Source organism: Manacus candei, unplaced genomic scaffold, assembly GCF_025592945.1.
Source record: "Manacus candei isolate 608988 ecotype Guabito, Panama unplaced genomic scaffold, ASM2559294v1 h1tg000093l, whole genome shotgun sequence".
Lineage (NCBI taxonomy): Eukaryota > Metazoa > Chordata > Aves > Passeriformes > Pipridae > Manacus > Manacus candei.
The window spans coordinates 3610629-3634801 of NW_026138141.1; the positions used below are offsets into that span (position 1 = coordinate 3610629).

Genomic DNA, 24173 nt, shown 5'->3' on the forward strand with positions numbered 1-24173 from the left:
CCTCTAGGTAGTTGAAATACTGGTACATTCCCTCATACTTTCCCTTCAGAAGAGCAGTGTACCATACTGAGTAAAAAGCCATTGATCCCTGTGGAAAGAGCTGTAGGGAACTGAAAGCTACATGTGTAAATACAGGAGGTCACAGCAGGTCCTAGACCTTGTCTGTTGTTTTAATTTTGTTTCATGTGCCTAATATAAATATAAATATCCATTTGTTTATTTTTTCCCTTAAAAATGGGGAAGAAAATTGGAGGGAGGGGGGAGACAGGGGTCAATAAAGGTCTAACACAATAAAATTTATGTTTTCCTTATAAGAGAGAAGGCAGAAATAGGAAAGGAATCTGCATCTGCTACTTCTGCGAGTGACTTTGGGCTATGGCTCATTTTTTTTGGTGCTTTGAATGATTTGTTAGCGAGCATAGATTTTGCTAAGTCAAAGTACATTGAAGCCCATAAATGCATACCTAACTTTCAGTACTTGATTTGCCTCACTGAAAGCAGTGAAATAACATACATGCTTAAATGTCCTGGAGCTTGGAAATGGTAAATATGCTTACATATTCCTTCAAAAAAAAGGCAGTAAAGGTGAGCACTTCTGCTCCGGAAGGTTGGTGCTGGTGACAAGAGATGAAACAAAGTCAGAAACTCTCACCATTCTGATGTGCTGATCTTGTAAACTCTCTTTGTAAAATGAATACTGCTATACTTGCTTTCTTGATGCATTGTTTGGGGTAGATTTTTTTTTTCTGTAGAAGTAACTTACATTACTGGTAGGATTAACTCTTTGCTAGCAAAGGTGTCTCCAAGAGGAGTTAAAAAAATAAAACTGACAGCTGATCTAGGGTAAGTACAAGTTACAGTCAGAATCAACAAGCCTGTCACTTTTTCCTGGTAGGTAAATCTTTGACTAAAACTTTCTTCATCTTCTATGGACTGCATGCTCCTATTATGTTGGGTGCAATAAATGTTTCATTAAATGCTTTCTATTTAAATGTAATTTATGGTTGACTTGTGTCAGGCAGACTCTATTATTTAAAAAAAAAATAATTTGTTTAGGAGAGTGGAAAGGCTGCAAAAATGGCAATCTGTGGAGCAATTTCTAGCAATTACTGCAAGTTTTTGGGAGTTCTGTTAAAAGAGATTTTTTTTCTCAAGGAAAGTAAAGCCACTTGAAGGGGATATGTCCAAATTTGTAAGTAAATACATGTCACTTGTCATTTAAAATATTATAGCTTGCACTAATTGCAATGATTATAAGGATAGATCAGTAGTCATAAAAGTGTTACATTTTTGTTTATTTCAAGAAGAATTTTAATTACAGGTAGGTAATATTATTTTGAGGCTTCATTTTCATATATTTCCCCCACACCCTTTTTCACCATTTAGTTGGTCTCTTCATTTTCAGTTTCCTCATGTTAATAAGCCAAGGTGCATCTGATTATCTGATGTTTTGCTTTTTTAAGTTTCTACTTTTTCTTTTGTTTCTTTATTATTTTCATTTGGGTGTCCTTTATTTATTTTTATTTTTTCTTTTGTTCATTTTTTTCAATCACTCCTATCCTTCCACTCAAATCCTCCTTTAACCCACTACTGAAATTAGAGCCATCAGCTCCTCCTCAAGACATTAGTTGCACAAGCCCCAGCTCCACTAGCATTTTGGTAAGTTGGAAACCTCCACCGGTGGAAAAGCAGAACGGCATTATCACTGAATACTCCATCAAGTACATTGGGATTGATGGAGAAGATGTCAAGCCCCATGAAATTTTGGGAATTTCCTCGGACAGTACCCAATATCTTTTGGAACAGCTGGAAAAATGGACTGAGTACCGGATATCTGTGACTGCTCACACTGATGTTGGACCTGGCCCAGAGAGCTTAGCAGTATTGATTCGGACAGATGAAGATGGTATGTTGCCTCCACTACATCAGTTTGCACCTCTATGACTCTCTGTCGATCTGCTGTCTTTTGTGTAGGCTAAACAGTAATTTTTTTCTGCTCCTCTCTTTTTACCAAATATAATCAGATATTATCACCCTTTGAGCTTTGTAATCAAAGACTTGTCCTTTCTACACCATTTTTATATTTGATATTTTTGTAATTTTTTATCAGAAAGCACTGTTTTTGTGAGTGACATGAATTTGCTGCTCCTTTTTGCACATACATATCCTTCTTGCTCCTCCTTGAACATGAAAATAATTCTCAGAAAAAAAACTTTCTGCCTTTTCCTTGATTTTACCATCACTGTTATTTTTAAACACTTACGTCTATAAACTTTTTTTCAGGTTTTGTTTTTTTTGCTTTTTTGTTAGGTTTTTTTTAACTGCTTTCTTCTTCCGTATTGTGCTTTTTGATTTGCTTTTTGGGGAGGGTTGTTTTTTTCTTTTTTTTTTTGTTGGATTTTTTTCTTTTTTTTAGTTTTGTTTTTTGATCTGGAAAACTGATGCTCCTCACATTTTCTTTTCTTCCATTCTTGAAAGTGACAGAAGACAGCCTTGTTATCAACCTCCTTTTTATACTACTGAGGAAAAAAAATCAAAACAAAACAAAACATAGAACTTGGCGAACAAAAACAAGAGAAACTTTTTTTTGAAATCTTTCGTGGTTTTGTTGCTGTTATTGTAGTATTATTATTTCAATGATTAAAATATCTCTTTGTACTATAATGCTTTGAATCTCAAAGCATCTTCCTTGGCTTTTGTACATTTTTACATGTTTTTCTATTTCTCTAATACTCCTTTTTCTTCCATTTTTTGCATCAGTCATGTTTTTTGATCTTTTCACTGAAAGGTAGAGCAGATTGGTTGAGCAGTTTCATTTGTTGAATAATTTGTATTCTTCAAAGAAAACATAGTGAGTCTGCCCTTTTTTAAGAAAAAGAAAAAGCCATGGGTGGGAGAGGTGCCTGTAATTCTCTTCTGTCCAATGATGTTGTTCCAGTTCCTAGTGGTCCTCCTCGCAAAGTCGAGGTAGAGGCTGTCAACTCTACTGCTGTTAAAGTGTCATGGCGCTCGCCCGTGCCCAATAAGCAGCATGGTCAGATCCGAGGATACCAGGTCCACTACGTAAGGATGGAAAATGGAGAGCCAAAGGGTCAACCCATGCTGAAGGACATCATGCTGGCTGATGCGCAGGTAATTCGAGCCCTTTGTGTTCTTTTCTAGGTCACAGTGAAGACATTTAATGTACCAGAGAGATATCCAGAACTGCCTTTTGTTGTTTGTGTGTGTTTTTTTCCTTTCTGTTTATCAGCCTACCTGCTAACATTTTTTGTCTCTATTTTTAAAAAGTTTTTTAGAACACTTACATTTAAAGGTTCTTGGGCCAAATCTAGACACCTTCTTCTCTATTGGTCTACATCTAAATGCTAAGATGTGTCATTCTTCTAGTCCCCCTAAACCTAGAGACTGATGGACACCCTATACCTATTCTCTGAAGTTTTAAAGCATCAGGGTAGTCTGACCCAGGTCACATTCAGTGTAGCAAATTGTGCACGGCCTGTTCCTTCCATCTGCTATTGCACTGTTTCAGTAGAGAGCCTAAAATCATTAGAAGCCTGTGTTAGCCCATTATTACAGTGTTTCTGTGATTAGCTTGTATGCACCTCACCACACATTTCACAAGAAATGAATTTTCTTAATGCAACTGTATAAAACCACTGAGGTATTTATACTTTTTTTTATTCATATCATAACTGTAATAAAATTAGGAGCTTAGTTGAAACAGGCATGCGGTTATTTATATTGCAAAATTTTCCGTGTTTTAGAAATTATGAGATTATGAGATTATGAGGTGATGAAAACATCAAGTTTAAAAAGCTTCTCAAACTAGGATTTTACTAAGTGATGCAAGTGTTCTGTAAAACTTAAGATTCCCAAAGCTTCTGGTACTGGACGAGTCATCCTACGTTGAAACTGTTATCAAGTACACACCTCTCACTCCTAACCCATGGTTTATGACTGGATTGCCTGGAAATGAAATTATCAACCTAAATTAAAGAGTTAAATCTGCTTCCTAAGTATTTTATGTGAGTAAATATATGGGGGTTTTGCTTTTTTTTTTCTCCCAGTCTTAGTTCTAAATTTCAGTTCTGCAGAGACTTTTTTTGAATAGATCTCCTACACCTGCATTTTACTGATGACCCTATTCTCAAAATACTGTCTCTGTGTCTGGACATCTTTGTTGCAGTTTTACCTGCCAGTACTTATTTAATTATTTTGCAAAACACAGTGTTCTTGCAGCTTAAATTCAGTGGAGAGAAAGATGAAAGAGGCGATGAAAAAGGCCATGCTAGTGTTAGTGTGCTTTGGTTCTCCCCCTCCTTGCACAAATTTTTACTTTCATCCTCTCTGAGTTTAAACAGTTTTAAACACTAGTAAGTTAGTAACTGGAGACTAGATGAGATATTTGAGCCCAAATATTGTAAAGGCAAAAGTTGTATTTCTTCTTTTGTGAAGTTTAACTTTGACCTGCCTGTTTGCCATTGTTCCATGCTGGATAGTCAACTACCTTCTCTTCCTAACACTCCTTCCTGCCTGTCATACTTCTGTGATGCATGTCATCAGGGCTTGTGCAGGCGTGAAGACCCTGAGGTTAAAGTATCAGTGTGATTAGGTTTCAGGACTTAAAAAATCCTACTAGTAATTTAAATAATGAGTTGCATTAATTTAGTAAACTGAAACATATAGCCTGGTAACTTGGTTAACTAATCCAAGGTAACCTGTAATTCTACCTTGGTAACTTTTAATACAAACTGTTATAAAATAATACTATGTGGTACAAGAGGATTCGTTACTTCTTTCATTTGTCAAGGAAAGACAAGTAGCTGATTTTTAGGGAAAGCAGAAACAGAATTAAAAATGTCCAGCCTGATTTCATAATTCTACACAATTAATTCAAACTGTAAACAATTTTTTGAAACATCTTTGATATTTATTTTACTATTAAGAAGAAAACTTTATCTCAACCAGGCTACAAATCTCCTTATTTCTTTTGTTTTTCCCTTCAACTTCCTTTACTCTAAATCAGTGGGAATATGATGATACTACTGAACATGTAAGTAGTTTTTGACTGGGCAGAAAAACATTGTGGGTTTGGTTTGGGATTTTCTTTTTATTGCTTGTTTGCTTGTAGCATTGTTCTAATTTTTTGGGCTTTTTTGGGGTATTTTTTTGTGTTTGGTTTTGGTTTGGGTTTTTTTGTCATTGCACAAACGCATGCTCCTAACTTCAAAGGTTTTCTTTTAGGACACTTTTTTGGTTTATTTTTTTTTTTTCCCAGGGAGAGAGGGTTACTGTTGCTTGCTTATTTTGAGGTTTAGCATGATGCCAAAATGTACAGCACTGGTTTGTGTTTTCATCTTTTTGATGGCTGTCACTAAGTTTGCCTCACAATTTCTTGTTTGTAAGGTGTTAGAAAAATAAAACAAAAGTGGTTCAGAGTTGCATACCAATTCTTGTATTTTTCTGTATTCAGTTTAAGGTTGGTTTTTTTGGGTAACTGAAATTTGAAGTCAGTTGTGCTTTCTTTTGGTTAAAATAAATGTGTGCTATCAGAAAAGCCACATACCATGCACTGTTTATGCCTGAGTAATAAGGTTTGCTGGATCCAAGTCACACTTTTAAACATGCAGTCATATCTCTTACACCATGAAGAACTGATTGTTTTAGGTGAGGCTAACATCTTCCTCACTGCTTTGGTTTTGTGGTTTTGGGGGGTTTTATGCCTTTTAGTTTAATTCTGTTAATATCAGGTGCAATTTCCTTATGAAAGATGTGAAGTCCGTCTTACTGATTTTGGTCTTAAGGGTCAATTCAATTCTGAGATAGAGTCTAAGGAGGGGATTTTTTGGTAGTAATTTTTTGTTGGAGCTACTTTGCCCATTCATTCTAATCATTACCTTGTTTATTCTATATTGCTAATTACTGATTGCAAATACAATGTTGAATTCCAATCACATGTTTAGTAAGCTCATACCCACTGTCTTGAGAAATTCATATACTAGGAATAGTCTAACCCATAATTTTTGTATTAACTTTTCATAGCTATTGCATCTGAGGGGTGTGTGATTGCACATTTGCCATTTATTCTCGGTGCACAAATACACCATCTCTCTGGCAATATTGAAATTTAGTGTAAATTCATTCAGGCATCTGGAAATGCAAAGGAATAGTCCAGTGCTTACAGGCTAGAAGCTGGGAACTTAAAACCAGTCAGCTATCTTCAAATACTGTCCCTTTATATTTGCATATAAAATTTTTTTGTATAATGCATGTCAAGACTTAGCCCTCTTATTGCCCTTATAGCATGACATAAGTTTAGTGCATTCCTGTTGGTTCACCCTTCACCATCTTCTGTGTGCATATATGTACGTGTGTGCACATATGTGAAAAGGATCCCCCTTTGCTGTGATACTTGCAGTTCGATCTTGTTGGTGTTCATTTGTACTTGCAGAAGAGCTACTTCTATTGTAGCTGCTGTTTGTTTGAGGGCCATCAGATGTATCCTCTGACCAGATTTTTAATACTGTTCTAGATAGTTCCTTTAGAGCTGAAGGGGGAGTTGTTTCTGAAGTCCTTTGAGAAATTTAGAGGCATAGTCCAACCAGTGACACGGGGTGCAATGAAAATAATGAGGTTTCCTTGTTCAGCTAAACCATCATTACTGACAGTGTGTGGATATAAATGCAACACTTTTTTAACTAGGCATTTTAGAACTATATCAGTGATATCCTGTGAATGACTAAGTGAAACTGAGTTTCTCATATCTACATATGCATGCATTTCACAATGTCAGTAGTATTGCTTATGCAATATATTTCAGAAGACTTTATTCACTGTTCACACCACTAAGCCTTTGGCCTTTTTCTTTAAACTACCTGAGGCATACTATTTGAATGTGTGCTGTCTTTTATTGCTTAAGTGAGTGACACGTTTTGCATTATGAAGCATTTCACACAGAACAGCAAATGCTTGCTATCACTGCCAGTAGCTCAAATATATACATGCTATGTGTAGTATAAAGGGGGGTTCTGAAGGATTCCATACTCTCTTGGCAAATAATCGGTTTTTAATTCATTTTTCTTGTTCTGTTTCATCTTAGGAAATGATAATTTCTGGGCTTCAGCCTGAAACTACATACTCTTTCACTGTGACAGCCTATACAACGAAAGGTGATGGAGCACGCAGCAAGCCCAAACTCATATCTACTACTGGTGCAGGTAATATTTATATACACATTAATCTCTAAGTGAATCTTTTGACTTTTTCTGCTAGTGTTTTGCTCCTATTATTTGGAAGTCTCCTGTTGTGTGAGAAGTGTTTTCAGGACATAGCATTTTCTGTTTCAAGATTTGGCCCTTTATTTATTTAGATAAAAACAGAACCCCCTTTATCCCTCTCAATTCAAGATGGGCCACTTTATAGTTTTTAGTAACTCTTCCATTATGATTGGTGTCTTCTTGGAGAGGAAAAAATAGAAAGTCAGAGCTGAGAAGGATATTTGAAAAATTTCTGAGGGGCTTTCCTGCTCTTCATGAGAGCAGCAATGCTGCTGACTGTCAGTGAAAACACTGAAAGAACCTAACTCCTTGGCAGTCACAACTTATCTCAGAAGAATGTGATTATAAAGCAGAGAACTGGAAAACAAAATGAAGGTTGATCCTGTAAAACCCCAAAACCCATATTGATTGATGGGTAATTTAAGGCACAAACTGAGGCAAAATACACCGTGCCACTGTGTTTAGTCTGCATTAGATCACAAGTGGTACTAGATGGTGGATATCTGACTGCATAATCAGTTCAGCAGTTAGCACTGGGATGAACTAAATTGCTTTCAGATGAGGAACAATGTTATTTTTTTTTAACTTAAAGTTAAATGCTTCGCTGTGGCACCGCTTAACCAATTGATGCCACCACACCTACAATTGTTCCAGTCTGTAGGTATGAAGATTTTAGGTATGTAGGTAATATTCATTTTAGGGTGTTTGTAGTGCAACCATTAAGGATATTCCATAACAATCACATGTAGCTCTGTTACAAGCTCTCTTAATAACAGTTATGCTAATTGTTTATGCTATGTTTATGCTAATATATAAAGTCCAAAAGGCATATGTATTTGTATTTATAGTGACTGACTCAATTTTTAAAACCATCACTGAATGTAGAACATGTCTTGTGTTAATATGAAAAACATGGATATCTTTGTCTCATTAGCTTCCTTGGAAAAATCTCAGTCCTGATGGCTAGATATATAATATAGTTTCATTTCAAATTTTAGAATACCTTGTAGTCATTGCTCTTGGCTAATGCTGAAACTTACCCTCTAATTTCTTATCTTTCCTGGATTCTCATAGTCTGGGTAAAAAAAAGGATATATACCTCTTACTTGCATTTGAACTTGATTTAAGAAAAAGGCACATTATTCTTTTTTAGGTTTGGTTCCCAATTTAAATAAACACAATTATATAAATTATAATTTGATTAATTTCTAGACCTAAACATAGGGTATGCAAACGTGCTTGCAAAATTTAATGCTTCACTGCATTTAATCCTTATTGATCCTTGAAGATCCCTGATGCTTCTACTTTAAAAAGATGGAACAAATCCCATATCCCATATAAACCTGAGTGACTGAAGAGCAGTAGAGAATCAGAGGCATGTCTATAAATGTAATACATATTACACTGTTCTGGCTGTTTGTTTAACCCTTTGGAAAAGTGATGTTTGTTCTTCATATGTAGGATAACAGCTAGATACCATTTTGCTGCTTTGTGTATGCCAGATTGTATGGATATCTATTCACTGGGTGGTACAGCTTGCTGTAGTTGAGCTCTTTTTGTAAAGAAAATTCATATGCAGATTTTTGAAAAAGAAGACATTAAATATAGTTAGTACCAAGAGTTTCTTGCTCACTGTCTTTCTATGAGAATACTTCACACAAGTGAGGGAATGGTGCATTAATACCAAGTGATTGTAGGTCCTTCTGTTCTCTTTGAGCTTGCATTTGATTTCTTTTTTTTCTGAAACGGGGCTATTCAAATACAACAATAAAGCACATACAAGGTCTGACTCTCTAGTCTAACTTTTAAAGTTTGAAGTCAGATGTATTAGAATGACTGAGATTATATCCATAGGAGATATGAAAAGAGAATAGATGTTTAAACATTTACTGGAGAAGCTTGTGATCGGTAGGCTATTCAGATAATAAGTAACTATTTAGCTGTGTCCAGTTAGTGATAGAAAAGCTTAATTTACATTTTTAGACAGAAAAATTCACCAAATATAAGTAAACCTACAGTACAGTTACTCAGTTATTAGTAAAGTCACTGAATGCTGTTACTATTTTCACTTCAAAGTGTGTATTTTTTCTTATATTAAATTTCCTTTCCTTGTCATTGAAATCAGATGGAAGAAAAAATGTTACTGAACATTTCTAAATCAAAGTACTTGAAAATTTTAAATTACTTGGGACAAAAGTTAAAAAATATGTGATTAATAAGACCTTGATAAAAATGAAGACTTCCTAGGCAGTGATGTCATACAATTTTTATGAAGTTTTTAGTCAGACCTTTAATTTCTGAGTCACAGTAGTTGAAGAATCTAAGTACAGTAGTTTGTCCATTATTTGGCATTTGCTCTCATGCTGTACAGCAGTCTTGAAATCCAGATTTCAGCTAAAAGGAGAAAGTTTATGTTGAGGCAGTGGTGTACTTTACAGCAGCTAACAGAAACAAATTACTTCAGGTAATTTGGCAAAGGCAGCTTGTATGAGCTGCTGCTAGCAATGGCATGCCATTACAACAGTAATGTCTGTGGCAAAGGGGTATGTGTGGGATGTCTTGCTGTGTAGTATTGGAAGAGGATTTTACTAGGTCAGAGAATTATTTTTTTTATGGACAATTTCTCTTCTTTTAGGTTCATGGAAAATTTAGGCTATTATCTGAAGTTTCTAGATAGATCTGTTTCATTACACAAACATATATAGAACTGCACAGAATCCTGCTGTTCATCCTAAAAGACTGTAACATTCACAAGTGATCATACTAAAAGTAAATGTCAACTGACAGCTGTCTGGAAATAAAAAGAAATTTATCCACTTTGCAACGTCAGATAGGATCTATGGTAAAAAAAAAGTTACTATTATTATTTACCATCTTAGTCATGTGGTATTTTATTGGATAAGTAAGCTTTATTAGTTCCTCATTCTGATCAAGAGCAAGTACTAATTTCTTTATTTCTCTGTAATTATCACAAAGGTTAAAAAGCAGTTCTAATTATGACACCTGCCACAAGAAAAAAAGGCAGTTTATCACAAAAATAATTTAGTAATACCTTCAAGCAGTCTCTCCTCTAGAAGGCTGAAGGAGTTTTTATTCTTTTTGTGTGAACTCTTCTGTTCTTTCCTGTGCTACATTAGTGTCAATAATAGTTGTAATGCAGTGAAAAATATGGCCTGCAAAAGACCTTCACAGCCTTTTATTTGTTTCATAAAGGCTTGTAATTATCAATGAGGAAAATTCAGAACTAATCAGATAGATATTCTTTACACACCAGAAGGTGTGGGAAAAAATTCATAAGATTCCTGGGAATAAGGCTGCCAAATGAACTAGAGATTTAAAATTAAGGTTATTTGGAAAATTTATATAAAACCTATCTATAATTCTTAGGAAATTAGAAGCAATGTCATGATTTATGACAGATGTAATGAGAAAGGAGCTTACTAAATGCAGAATTTTCTTCAAGGCATGCCATTCTTCCAGCCTTATTCCTAATTCATTATGGGGTGGTAGTCAGAACTTCTGACAATAACAGTCTGATTTGCTTGGTGCCTAAGAACTGAAGATGAGTAATAAAATCTATTGAAGTGTTTAAATACAGGAACCAGAGCTCACAGTGCAGCAGTTACATTCATGTGGGAAGACTTCAAATGCGGATGAAGCTAATTAGTCTTCATTGAAGACTTATGTTATCCGTGTCCTACCACTCCCAAAGTTATTCTAGTCTCTTGACCTGTCAGGCATTGGTACACAATGAGTACCAAATTTCTAAATAGTTATGGGTGTGTTTCAAACAAGTCATTGTAATAGAAACAGACTATGTTGAAATAAAAATATTAATGAAAATATAAATGAATGGTATATAAATGGATATGAATAAATTAAAATTAATTACTCAATTAAATAGGAAGAGTAAATGAGAGCAACTGATATTGAGACTCCAAAAATGTACACTGTATAAGCTGTGTAATGAGATTTCTGTCTCTATCAGGACTAACTCGATCCTCTAGACTGAATGTCCTTGACAAACATGCAGTCTGAACTTCTCTGAAAGACAAATCAGCAGTGGGTCTCAATTAAGAATGTGAGTGTATTTGGTGTGCAGGTTAAGAAGAGCTACCAATTTAGTCTTCTTCAGAAGAAATCCAGTTCATGTGCACCGAGACCATGCTGGAAAATAAATCATACATGATAAGTCAGGACAGTCAAAAAATTAAATGTCAAACTGTGCTGCCTCTTCAAGCTGAAACAGCCTATGCTGGAGGTGATTTTCGTATGGAAAGTAGGGTTCTATCATATGTAGTAATGATTCTTGAGAAAAAGGTTGTTCTGACTTCCCTTCTACCACATTTTAACTATCAATATTAAAAATTATGTTAGATATATACTAAAAATTATGTTAGATATATCTAGAAATCTGTAATTTCTTCATTATTATTATTACTACTATTATTATAATTCTTTATTTCCCTATTTATAGGAAATGCCTTGGATTGAATTAATGAAAACTTATGACAAGGGGTTTTTTTTCAAGAAAGGATTTGTAACTGAGACAGAACCACGCATAAGAAGTCTGCTTGAAGTTTTACTTCTTGATTTGTGTTCCTAGGTCCTGTGTCTCTGAATGTTCACTGTATTTAGAAATAATGGTAAGGGAAGAAGACAAAAAATCAGTAAATGTCTCCACTGTTGCAGTTCATTATACTGTATGACTTAATAGTGTGGGAGGCAGACATTATTTCTTCCATAAGACAGTGGAGCTAAGAGTGAGGAAAGAGAAAATGTATCCCTATTCCTGCTAAAACTAGCCTCAAGAATTGTACATGAAATTTTGTTTCTATTTATCATCTTTAAATAACATTGTGCTACAGTTCCAGGCAAACCTCGGCTTGTGATTAGCCACACACAGATGAACACGGCTCTAATTCAGTGGCATCCTCCTGTGGAAACTTTCGGCCCGCTGCAGGGTTATCGCCTGAAGTTTGGTCGCAAAGACGTGGATACATATACAACCATGGAGTTCTCGGAGAAGGAAGATCACTTCACGGCCACAGACATTCACAAAGGAGCTTCTTATGTCTTCAGGCTATCAGCTAGAAATAAAGTGGGCTTTGGGGAGGAGATGGTTAAAGAGATTTCTGTTCCTGAAGAGGTACCCAGTGGATTTCCCCAAAATCTCCACTCGGAAAGCTCTACTTCTACATCAGTTCAATTAACTTGGCAGATGCCGCTCTTGGCAGAGAGAAATGGCATTATCACCAAATATACCATCTTGTACAGAGATATCAATGTTGCTTACCAGCCAGTTGAACTCCCTGTTGTTCCTGCTGATACCACTGTGACACTTTCTGGCTTAAAACCAGATACCACATATGATGTAAAAGTACGTGCCCACACAAGCAAAGGGCCTGGTCCATATAGTCCAAGTGTCCAGTTCAGGACACTACCCGTGGATCAAGGTAGGATTTGTCTGCTTATGGCGTTGACCTTTAAAGGAGTATCGGTCTTTGGATATCAATGGTTTTGAAGGTATAAATAAAACTCACCAGCCCATTCATAAAAATAGGTTCATCAAACACAGAAGGTAAAGTATGTAAATCTTAATATCTTTTGGATGCCTTAGAATTCAATTGTCCCTTGCCAAGAAAGTTCTGGCTAACATCTCCACAATTTTTTCAGGTAAGGAAAATTTGCGTATTGGGTTGTCACTAAATAAGAGTGAGAGTGAGTTTAAATATGATCTTTAAATATGAACAGACAGGTAGGAGAATCGAATCCTTGTTTGTTTTTGACCTAAATGGAAAGCTAATAGTCCCAAGTAGCAGTGGAAATATGGCAAGATCTAAGCACCAAGATGTTGTTTATATACATTGTTTCTTTTTTTCCAGCAGTGTTTGCAAAAAATTTTCATGTTAAAGCAGTAATGAAGACTTCTGTTTTGCTGTCCTGGGAAATTCCAGAAAACTACAATTCAGCCTTGCCTTTCAAAGTAAGTTACTTTCCATTTGTACAAGAGAAAATAACAGAAACTAGAGGATGTCTTTCACCTGATTAAGTAGCTTACTAAACATGGAGATTTTTCTTGGTGTCAGTTTGGCTCTGTTTAAGATTGCATACTAATCAGCAGTGCTACTGTTAAATTTAGTCATCCGGTAACATGACTTTTCCACTGTTGTGGCACTGTTTCCAAGTCAGGCTCTTACTGGTTAATATGCATGATGAGAACACCTTGCTAATTTGTAGTTCATTGCTAAAATATTTTAAAGAAAACAGTGAAAGAAAATAATAATTTTCTTCCTATTTTTTTAATCTGTATTGACTACAATTGAATACCATTTTGTTTTTTCCCTCCTTACATTTACAACACCACATTTTCACTTTACAACTCTTTTATTCCACTAACTATAACATTAGCCAGATACAGGGACTTAGTTTAACATGCAGTCTGCCTACAATTTGATCTGTATCATTCTTAATGTCTGTGTCATCTCAGGCATTGGCAAGTGCAGAACAGTATTTTATGAACTAAATTGCAAAAACCTTTCTAAATAAGGACTGTGTGGATTTTAGGAGTGCTCACATTGCTCTAGATTAATGTAGTTCTTTTTTTTTCCCCAAAAGTGAGAAGTTTAATTGCCATAGTGAATTCAGTATTATTTTAGAACCTAAAATGCCCTTTTTAAACTTTCATTTTAAATTTATAGCTGGGTCCATTCCTGAATTCAGTGTGACAGCATCATTTGCCTTGTCTTAGTAATGAAAACCACCTTCAATTTAATGTGTATTAACTTAGATCCTTTATGATGATGGGAAAATGGAGGTTGATGGACGTGCTACTCAAAAGCTGATCACTAACTTGAAGCCAGAGACATCGTACTCATTTGTGCTGACAAACAGAGGAAATAGTGCTGGGGGTCTTCAGCACAGAGTGACCGCAAAAACTGCACCAGATGTGCTTCGCACCAAGCCAGTCTTCATCGGAAAGACCAACTTAGATGGCATGATAACTGTGGAACTTCCAAAAGTACCCTCAAATGAGAATATAAAGTGAGTGAATGAATTAAGTACCATTGTTTTTATTTCCAGAAAAATGATTATTCTGACTCTTCATGGTAGACCAAGGCTTTATTCTTCATAATGCTACAGAGAGTACAGTACTCTGCAGTAGTATTTGAACTAATGCTGGGATAATATTTCATGATAGTAAACTTGGAGGTGCTATTGACTCTCTCAAGGGACAAGAGGCCTTCCTGAGGAATATAGGTAGATTGAGCACTGGGCAGTCAGCAACGGCATGAAATTTAGCAAGAGCAAATGCCACATTCTGTTGTAAAGGTTCTTGAGTGTATCCAGCAGAGGGAAACAAAGGTGGAAGGACTGGATACCATGTCATGTGAGGAGCTGCTAAGGACTGACTTAAGGCTTGTCTAGTTTGTAGAAAAGAAGACTGAGGGCTCACGTCCTTGCTTCCTGAGGAGGAAAAGTGGAGAGAGAGCTGCTAATCAATTATGGGATCCATTTATAGGACATGAACCTCAGAGCTGCATATCAGGGGAGGTTCAGATGGCATTAGGAAGCATTTCTTTCCTTGAGAGAGTTTTCAAACACTAGAAGAGGCTTCCTCCTGAGGTGATTAATGTCTCAGGCATGTCAGTATTTAAGAGGCATTTGGGCAATGCCCTTAATATTTTTTTTTAACTTTTGGTCAGCCCTGAAGTGGTCAGGTAGTAGGACTAGGCAATCACTGTAGGTCACTTCCAACTAGAAGTATTCTCTATGTTTGTCCCATAGCCAGGTATGTAAGACCTGTATGGAGAATGTAGATTTTTCTCAGAGTACTTTTGTGTTTCATCACTGACTGCAAAATGAGGTATGCAGAAAACAACCTATATTGAGCAATATATCCTTTCAGAAAGAATGAATAACCCATGAATGAGTACCCTGTTGTAGATACTTGAAGTACTCAGACTCCGTCATTCCAGAATGACTCCATTATGTGGAGTTTTAAAGACTTGTTGGTGCACTTATATTAATTCAGATTAATTAATTCTGAAGTTTTTTATCAAGAAAAAAATGCCAGGTCCTCTCCAATGGTCTCAGAAAGAAAACCGGAGATTTTGCTGAAAAAATGGGCAATTTCCTAGAGGTTGCTTAGATTTTTGGGGGGAACAGGTGCTGTGGAAATGTAAACAGCAGAAATAGGACTAAAGACCTGACAGCACATGGTCAGCAGGGATTAGAAAGGTTAGACATAAAGATTTACCAGGAAAACATGAAGCGTGATACAATCAATAAGTGTTATTGCTCTGTTTATAGTGATTCTTGTTGGTCTGTAAGGTTCCCATGTGTAATGTAAAGGAAATGGGGAGGAAAATGAGCCAGTCATTAAATATTGTTGGGGATTCAACTTGTCCTCTCCCTGGTGGATTTTTACTGACGGCTTTGTAGAAAGCTGCCCTCCTTTTTCATTACTGACTGAGGGTTTTGAGGCAGGTAAGGTCAAGAAATAAATGACTTTGAGACATTAAAAGGATGAAAAACTGAAAAATGTAGTCATTATCATTAGATTGAGTAAGATGCGGTCAGTAACAAATGCAGCTAAGGAAGACTGAAGATGGAATGAGTCAAAAAAGATTTATGAGGCAAAACATTCACAGAGAGAAAAAAGTGCAGGATAGCTAGTCAAACAGTAGCCAAAGAAAGCAGTGAAAAAAGAGACAATGCCTTTCTTTTTATGTACTGTAAAAAAAATTAAAAAGGCAAAGTGACATCAGCAAAGGTCCATTATGGGGTTCAACTGTCGATTTTGCAAATAATGTACCTCCTCCTTCTGTATCTATTTCCTAAGAAGATTTGATCAGGCTTGAAGTAATAAAACAAAAAAGATTCATTTGACCCTTGGATCAGGCATTACAAAGCAGCTACATACTGAACAGAAAAACCTGACATGATGCTTGCTAGAATAAGTAAGATTATTCTGCTATAATCTTTGTATGGGAAGAACAGTTTTCCATAGTAGTTAGGTTGACATTTTTAGACTTACTGTTCCTCTATTGGTACATTATATGCTCAGGATTGTCTCTAGCTTAAGATGAAGTACTGAGAATTTTTCAATAATACTAATTACGCAGAAGGTGAAAAAGGTAATGGTTTGCTCTAATGAACTACAGGTAAATACTAATGGGATTGAGGGTAATGTTATAAAAGGTTTTGTAATTAAAAAATGGTAGTAGTTGTCAGTGTTTGATGGTGATAGATCATAGAAATTGGTGCAGAGCTCACCTTGTGATTAGTAAAATATCTCTTTTGCTGGCATAATCTCAAGTGAGAAATTTCTTAATTTTTTTCTTTTAGTATTTTGGGCTAATCCAAAGCAATTTTTTTGTGTAAAGAACAGTTCATGTTTCTCTGAATCTCTTCCATCTTTCCAGACTCTTAGGTAAAAAAAGAGTTTTGTGGAAGACTTTGGCCTTCAAAATACTCAGTAGATCAGACAATATCCAAACCAGCCCTTCATTTCTCACCTTCCTCTCTTCCCCTCTACCCCAAAAAGAACCTAAAACCAAAGAAGCGAATAATGAAGGAAATCATAAAACATGTTTCTCAAGAGATGCTACATCTTCTGGAGTTAGCTAGAAATCAAAGAACTTTGTTGTCCTTCATAATTTGCAGCACTGTATATTGGTGAAAACATTTTCATTTTTCTGCTTACTATTGATCTACTTGTTCTTTCAGCATAAAATACTCTTATGTGTGCTGAAAGTCTTAGTAGATGTTCAAAGTTATGAGTGGGAGACTTGGATGAAGGAATTGTGAAAGAGTGTGAAAGTAACATTTACATGCTGGAAGTTCCTTGATTGAAAAAAATAAAAAGATGAAGAAGATGAAAAAAAACAAGGATATATGAGAGACTGTTATGCAGTTCATCCAGCAGATTTATCTTTGATGTTTGAAAGACACAAAGGGGCCAGTTCTCAATTGTTTTTTGTCTTGATTCTTAGGCATCTGTTAAAGAAAAGGTGTGTAAGTTATGCTTACTGTATATATGGATAAATCAGTGTTCACTAGGATTTGCTATTCATGTAACCAAAGAGTTTTTAATATATTTACACAAAAAACTTTCTCAAATTACTTAACACAAGAATTAATGAATATGTGCACTTACTATAGTAGCTGAAAGTCCAAAGTTTTGTTACGTTTCTTTTATGGGAAGGAGCTTTAAGTAAGAAGAGCTGAATAAAATGGATCAATGGCTTGCACTGCTATGGAAAAAAGATAGTTAGTTTAGACTGAGTCTTCAATCAATTGTAAGGCAGGTCCTTTTCTGTAGACTCTCTTGTTAATTACCTAGGATTTGCAAGTGCATTGCATGAGTAAAATAGTCAGTGCTGCAGAAAGTTGAACAGGCTATAAAAAAGAGGCAGAGTGAGAGGAGATGGTCCATGAGACACTAAAGTTGTCTTCCATAATGGAGGGCCAGAAACACCTTAATAAGATGTTGTTACTAGAAACAAAGAAAACTAGCTTCTTTCCCTCTCCCCTGGGATGGAGAGTGCTTGACTTTTTGACAAGTGTATTTATCAAGAAGATGTACATTTTACTATCCTGGATGTCCTGATGTTGTGATTCTACTGCTTCTTCCCTCACACTAATGTGAAATTATGTATCTGCTTGACATGTATTTGCTTTTTGAAGCAAATGAGGAAAGTACCAGATCACTATTATACTAGAAAGTATAATTTACTAGTCTCCATGGGTGGGAAGGAGGAAGACGTTTTCAGGAAAATGTTTCTGTGGAAAACCGATATATGTAATTTGCAAATCCTAGCTATAAAGAGAGCATAAACCAAGCTCTCTTGCCGATGCCTGTGAACAGAATACTTAGGTAGGTAAAGCTGATGGCGACTGCTACCCAAAAGTAAAGAAAGTATGGGTGAAGTATATGTCATGTTTTCTTTCTTTTCTTTTTATCGTAATATTGACATCAACAAACATATTTTGTTAAGCTACCATGCTGATTATACATTAAAATTTGGGGAAGATGGGGTGGTAATTGAGATGTAAATATATGGTAATAGGTTTCAATTTAAGGGCTTGGGAGGTTTTTTTCCAGTGTAATGGTGGCAGGGCACAAATATCCCATGGCTCTTGTATCTCGGGAAGGCATTTTCAAACACTGTAATTAAAGTTTATTATAAATATTTATATATTTGCACAAAAAGTCAGGTAAATGGTGCCATTTGTTTGTCAAATGTTTTATGTTGATGTGTTTTCAAGAGTGTGAATGTTTACAGCTGTTTGGAAGGCTGCAGTGACATATTAATCTGCAAAAGTTTATTCTCAACATACCACTCTTAAGTTACGCTGAACAGACACTTATTACACCAATTTATTTATTCCTTTTCTTTCAAATTTACTTTTGTCCAACTGTTTTATTTACAGAGGCTATTACATAGTTATTGTGCCTTTGAAGAGGTCTCGTGGAAAGTTTATTAAACCATGGGAGAGTCCAGATGAAATGGAACTAGATGAGGTACTGTATGTGAGGGATTTTTTTCTTTTTTTTATTAAAGAAACAATATTAGTTGTATGTGATTAATTCATCAGTTTTAAAAGTTTTGGTTGTCGGGATAGTTTATATTTGAATTAACCTGCAGGGACTGAAACAAAAGTTTGAATTACAGAAATGAGAAGACAGTAAAGACATTAAGTTGCAGTAAAGCACACAAAGTGTCTAATATTTGTTGACATTAATATTTTACTCTTTTTCTGTTGTAAAGAGTGATGCAAAAGAGCAAGAGGTGAAATGAGTTGTCAGCAAAAGCTTAATCACCAGTGATACAAACCCTAATAAAGGTCTGGTTCATTAGTGGGGTGTTCACTAAGCCTGTAACAAATGCTAAATTGCAATTTCTGCTGCAATATAACATTTGACCTTCTGGTGGTATTTTTCCTGATTCTCAGATACCATAGTACTTCTGGTTAGAAGTAGCCTCCATTCTACCAACAATCTCGTGCTCAGAAATAAATAGATGAATGAAGTAGGAAAGAGCAACGTTGTGTCATCATTTGGTACTATAAATGACACTAACCCAAAGGACACAAGTACTTTCATTTTAGATATAAGCCTAGTAATACTGGATATCAGTTCAATATGTTATTGATATAATACTGATTCCAGGAAGTATTGTGTCAGCAGTCAGCCCTGTGTTCTGTTTTACTCGAGGACAGTATAGGTCATGTGAACTTGTCTTTCTTCTTTCAATGTGTAAATTTGGAATAATACTAATATTTACGATTGTAAAACTCTTTTAAGGGCCCCATAAGAAAGCCTTGTATAAAAGACAGGCAGTGGTGTTATTATTGCTATAGTTGTATCTGGCCAGGATTTTCAGATACTATGGCAATTTTTTCATGTAATATCTCTGCAATTCAAAGACCACAGTCAAGTTTTTTACTCTTGATTTAGCTATCTTTTGACTGGATCCCATCCGTTTTCCCATTTTCTTTTGGTAGATTCCAGATTTTTATGTAACAGAGATGCTTCACCATATGCTTCCCCATAACACAATTACTGGGAAGTGGTAATCACCTGTGAGCAACCACAAAGGTTTTTTTCTCTCTTGACATTGATAAAATGCATATAAATTTCAAAGTTTGCACAACCTGTAGGGAAAATAGATTTTCACCAAACTAGCATTGCAGTAGAAAGCTTTCAAAATATAAACCAAGTTCTTTCAGTCTTTATCACAGCAACAGGCAAATCCTTAATCAGAAGATTAAAGATGACTGTTCAGAGGAAGACATGATGACTGACTGATCAAACCCTGTGTTTTTTCTTGACCAGGATCATTTATGCCATCATCTCACTTCATTCAATTGCAGCAATGGCTTGCTTTGATCTATTAACTTCTTCCCTTAAAAAGTACTTGGGTAGTAAATGTTATCAGCTCATGATGATGGTCATAGGTGACATCAAATACAGTTAAACAGTAAAATTCTGACAGCAAGATCCTACAGTAATGGAAACTGATTTAATACTACCACCCACTTTTAACATCCAAAGACCATACTCACATCCAGCAGCATTAACAGATTAAAGGATAAGTGCCAGATGACATTGAACTTTTTGGCAATTAAATTCTACAGTTCCTGCTGATTCCCATAACAAAGGGTCATTTTAATCATCCTGCAAGTTGTGGTGCATTAGTCTGTATAACAGATTGATAAAGAGCATTTATTAATTCAGAAATATTTGGGTCAGGATGGGTTGTTTCCCACTTCTACTGATGTAATTGAGACCACGTCATAGAATTAATGGTGAAAGAAATAGGATATGCATTGACTGGAAAATGAAAATTATTTCTGATAAAGAACTAAACCCCTTGATATATCTTTTACAATTGCCACCGACATATATAGCAAGAACTGAGTAGGGAAAAATACTAAAAGCAGGTAGCAACTGTACATCATGCTAACTCATCCAGTTTCTATTATTTAAAAGACTGTTTTTCTTCCAGCTTTAGAAAATACATATACAGTTTTATTGAGCGTGCTATTACTGACAAACATATGAACACAGTGCCACAATAAATACCTTTGGGAAAAAAAAAAACAAAACCAGAAACCAAACTGAACCAAACCAAAACCAACCAAACCAAAAACCCCTCACAAACCCCTCACAAACCTCCTGCCCCCCAAAATCCCACAAACAAACAAACAAAAACCACAAAAAACCCCACACTACTCTGAGCAAATGGTTCTTGATGGTCAAGTGAAGATACTTGTGCATATTTATATTTTTAATACAATCTCAGGTATATGGCTATGTATCAGAAATGGTTGGGGAATAGATTTTCCAAAGATATGTGTTCCAAATGCTTTGCTTAGATTGTCAGAAGAAAAGTATTTGCTAGAAACACAACACTGGAATGTTACCTCCAGTACAGAACTGGCCAGCCCAAAAGATTCTCCAGCCTTATTGTAGTTACCCAATCTCCTTGGTTCCTTGAACTTCAGTTCTGAAAGACACTAAGAAAGATGCATAATTTTAGAGCAGATAATGGGCAAGATGTTATGTATCTGAAAATAATAGTTATTAAAAATACTGTCATTTTTTACTCAAAATTTCATTTTCTTCTAAATATCATGAGATCTAGTGACTTTAAATAGACCTGAAATGAAGTAGAAAAAGTATGATTTTCAGTATTACCTAGGAGGATTACTTCAGATTTGTAAGCAGTAAAACCTAAATAAAAGTATGCGTGTTAAATTTTAAATGAATTCAGTAATTTTATTGAAATCTATGTGTGAAGTACAACAGGAGATATATGAGCAAGTAACAATATTTGGCAACAACCCCATTTATATATGAAACATGAATGAGGCCAGAGGTTCACCTGAGGTCTATTCAGTCATGTGTAGTTAATGTTACTGACAAGATTTTTATCTACAGATAAACACACCTAAGTTTAGCTGGCCTTTGGTGATGAATAACCAGCTTTGAGAAAGTTTAACAAATTTTGTTTGACTCAGGGTAATTAACTTTTAGCATTCATAGCCAAAGCTCATTTTCTGATCACTGTAATACAGTACTTCAGCATTGATTTTTCCTCAAATTATATGCATTTTATGTTACTATTTCAAAGAGAAATAATCAAGATCAAACGTTTTTCTTCCCCTCTCAATCTCAATCTAATTTTGATTGCAGTACTACTGCCGTATTTTGACATTTTATTATGAGTTGCTTAAAATCTGAATTGTAAATATGGTGTAATCTGGAAACATATGATAAAGAATTTACTTGAGTTAGCCACACAAGTAAGTTTAAATTCCAGTGGAAACAGTAACCATAAATGAAAATATCAGTCATCTTTGGGGGTGGCACAAGCCATGTACTAGTATTGCCATATTTGTGACTCCTGATTTCCAGATAGCATACACTGTTATTACTTGAATATTAACTTAATGTTTCAGCGGACTTCGGGATATCCAGTGCTCAGCCCTCTGCCTAGCTGTTATTACCCTTATAAAACATGGCTTCCTATAGAGACAAACTTTTCAGAGTGCTTCCATCAGCAGTTCTTGCAAGGGCTGATCTAACCTGAAACAAACTTTGATTAGTCTCTGCCTCATGTTCTGCATTTAGCAACTCTACCTGGGGCATAGGAAGCTACCAACAGATGTGAGAGTCACCTTCAATAAAGTAACTAAATAGAAATCTTTTCAATATTACAGTTCTCTACTGCCCTCATTTTTATATGACACAAATTGACTCTAGCTGCTCATTAAACTGTTTAGGAAGAATGAAAGAGAAATATGGACTGCTGATTGTGATAGTGTCCTTGAGTGGTGAATAATGACTTCTACTCTCAAATTATGGCCAGTTCTTTTTTTGCTCAGGGGATCCATTGCAGTGTACCAGCTTTTGTGTCATAGGATTGAAAATTGATAGAGTTAAATGAATGTAAAATCTCTACAACAGGGAACGGACTCAGCCTTAGAGCTGGAAAGCAGTTAACTGTATACTAGTATGCAGTATACTGTATACCATCTTTGAAGGTGTAACTTCCAAGTGCCCTCAGTGTTAGTTAAGGAAGTTTGGATCCAAGTGGTACAGGTTGCTTCCGTGTCTATCTGTAGTCTGTGTTTGAAATATTGAGGTCAGTGACAAGGGGTGTTAAAGTAATCAGTATTAAAAGTGTCTTTCTCAGTAACAGAGTGAATATTAGATTGTTTTACATGCATTGGAATTGTTAATTGTGTAATTGCAAAGTACAAGATCCCATGTGGGGAAGTCAAAAAGATGTGCTAGTTAAGCTGTGGCCTTACACTGAAAGAGAGGCTGAATCAAGACAGAGCTTCCCTAATTAAACATGTCCTTTAAAATGAATATATATAGTTAAGATTAGATTTTCATATCTTTTTTTATTTATCTCTTTCTCACTCTGGAGATTTGTCTCCTTCTCCTAACAAAGAATTTTGTGCTAATCTATTATATTAGAACTGTTTGTGTAAAACAATGAGGTGACCTGAGAATAATTTGTGATTGAAGTCTGAGACTACAGGACATTGAATAAGTTTCATAAGTAAAAAATGAGGGAAACTGTAAAGAGGCCTTAGAAGTCATCACTTATCACACAGGAAAAGTTCAGACTCCTTTTAATCAAATCAGATTCATTTTTGTGCACTACCAGTATATCTAAAGTGATAAAAGGTGTTGAAAAAGCATTTGTCTGATTTAGTAAGTAATTCATTAATAGGTTATACCAGCAGAGCTTAAGTTCCTTCTTTAGTTAGTATATGTTTTCCAAGTTTGAACCCAGCATCTAATCTTGTCACAAATGTACTGATGTAAATTTTACCTTTGTTTATCAGAAGAAGTGACTGAGTCACCATCCCTTGAGGTATTTAAAAAGATGTGTAGTTGTGGCGATTAGGGACATGGTTTAATGGTGGACTTGGCAGTGTTGGACTCAATCTTAAAGGTCTTTTCCAACATAAATAATTCTACCATTCTGTTCTATGACTGACTTCATATATGTTCATACATACATATATATATATTAAATATGTAATGTGATGTGTGTATATATATGTCCTCAGAGAAGGTATATTGCTTTCTTTTCCTTTCTTTCCTCCCATGCCCTTGCCCCACCCCAGGCACAACATTATCACTGAAAATTGTTTTGTGTTTGTAGTCTGGGCAGTACAGTTGCCTCCTAGTATCTTATCTTAACAAGAATGACAAGAAATTGGAAGATTTTACAAGAACCGATTTAGTGATACTGATACATCCCATGAAATGTGGTTAAATTTATTTTTGTAGTTCCTGGTCATGCGTTAAATTTTCTCATTACATTCTCAATAAGTTACATTAAAATTGTTTACAGTTATCTT

At 35.4% G+C, this 24173-nt stretch overlaps 1 protein-coding gene across 25 annotated transcripts in view; it reads left to right on the forward strand.

The window, feature by feature from the left end:
* The window catches only part of PTPRD (protein tyrosine phosphatase receptor type D), a 1149573-nt gene that overhangs the window by 1030087 nt on the left and 95313 nt on the right, over nucleotides 1–24173 (forward strand). For 8 of the 25 annotated variants that reach the window (XM_051768182.1, XM_051768181.1, XM_051768183.1 and 5 more), the window contains 8 exons: nucleotides 1601–1906; nucleotides 2939–3132; nucleotides 5027–5053; nucleotides 7100–7217; nucleotides 12146–12733; nucleotides 13163–13263; nucleotides 14068–14321; nucleotides 18717–18807. In XM_051768182.1, the coding sequence (XP_051624142.1) occupies nucleotides 1601–1906; nucleotides 2939–3132; nucleotides 5027–5053; nucleotides 7100–7217; nucleotides 12146–12733; nucleotides 13163–13263; nucleotides 14068–14321; nucleotides 18717–18807 (1679 nt within the window). The remainder of the gene's footprint in view (nucleotides 1–1600; nucleotides 1907–2938; nucleotides 3133–5026; nucleotides 5054–7099; nucleotides 7218–12145; nucleotides 12734–13162; nucleotides 13264–14067; nucleotides 14322–18716; nucleotides 18808–24173) is intronic. The other 17 variants (XM_051768187.1, XM_051768189.1, XM_051768194.1 and 14 more) reach the window with 7 other exon arrangements.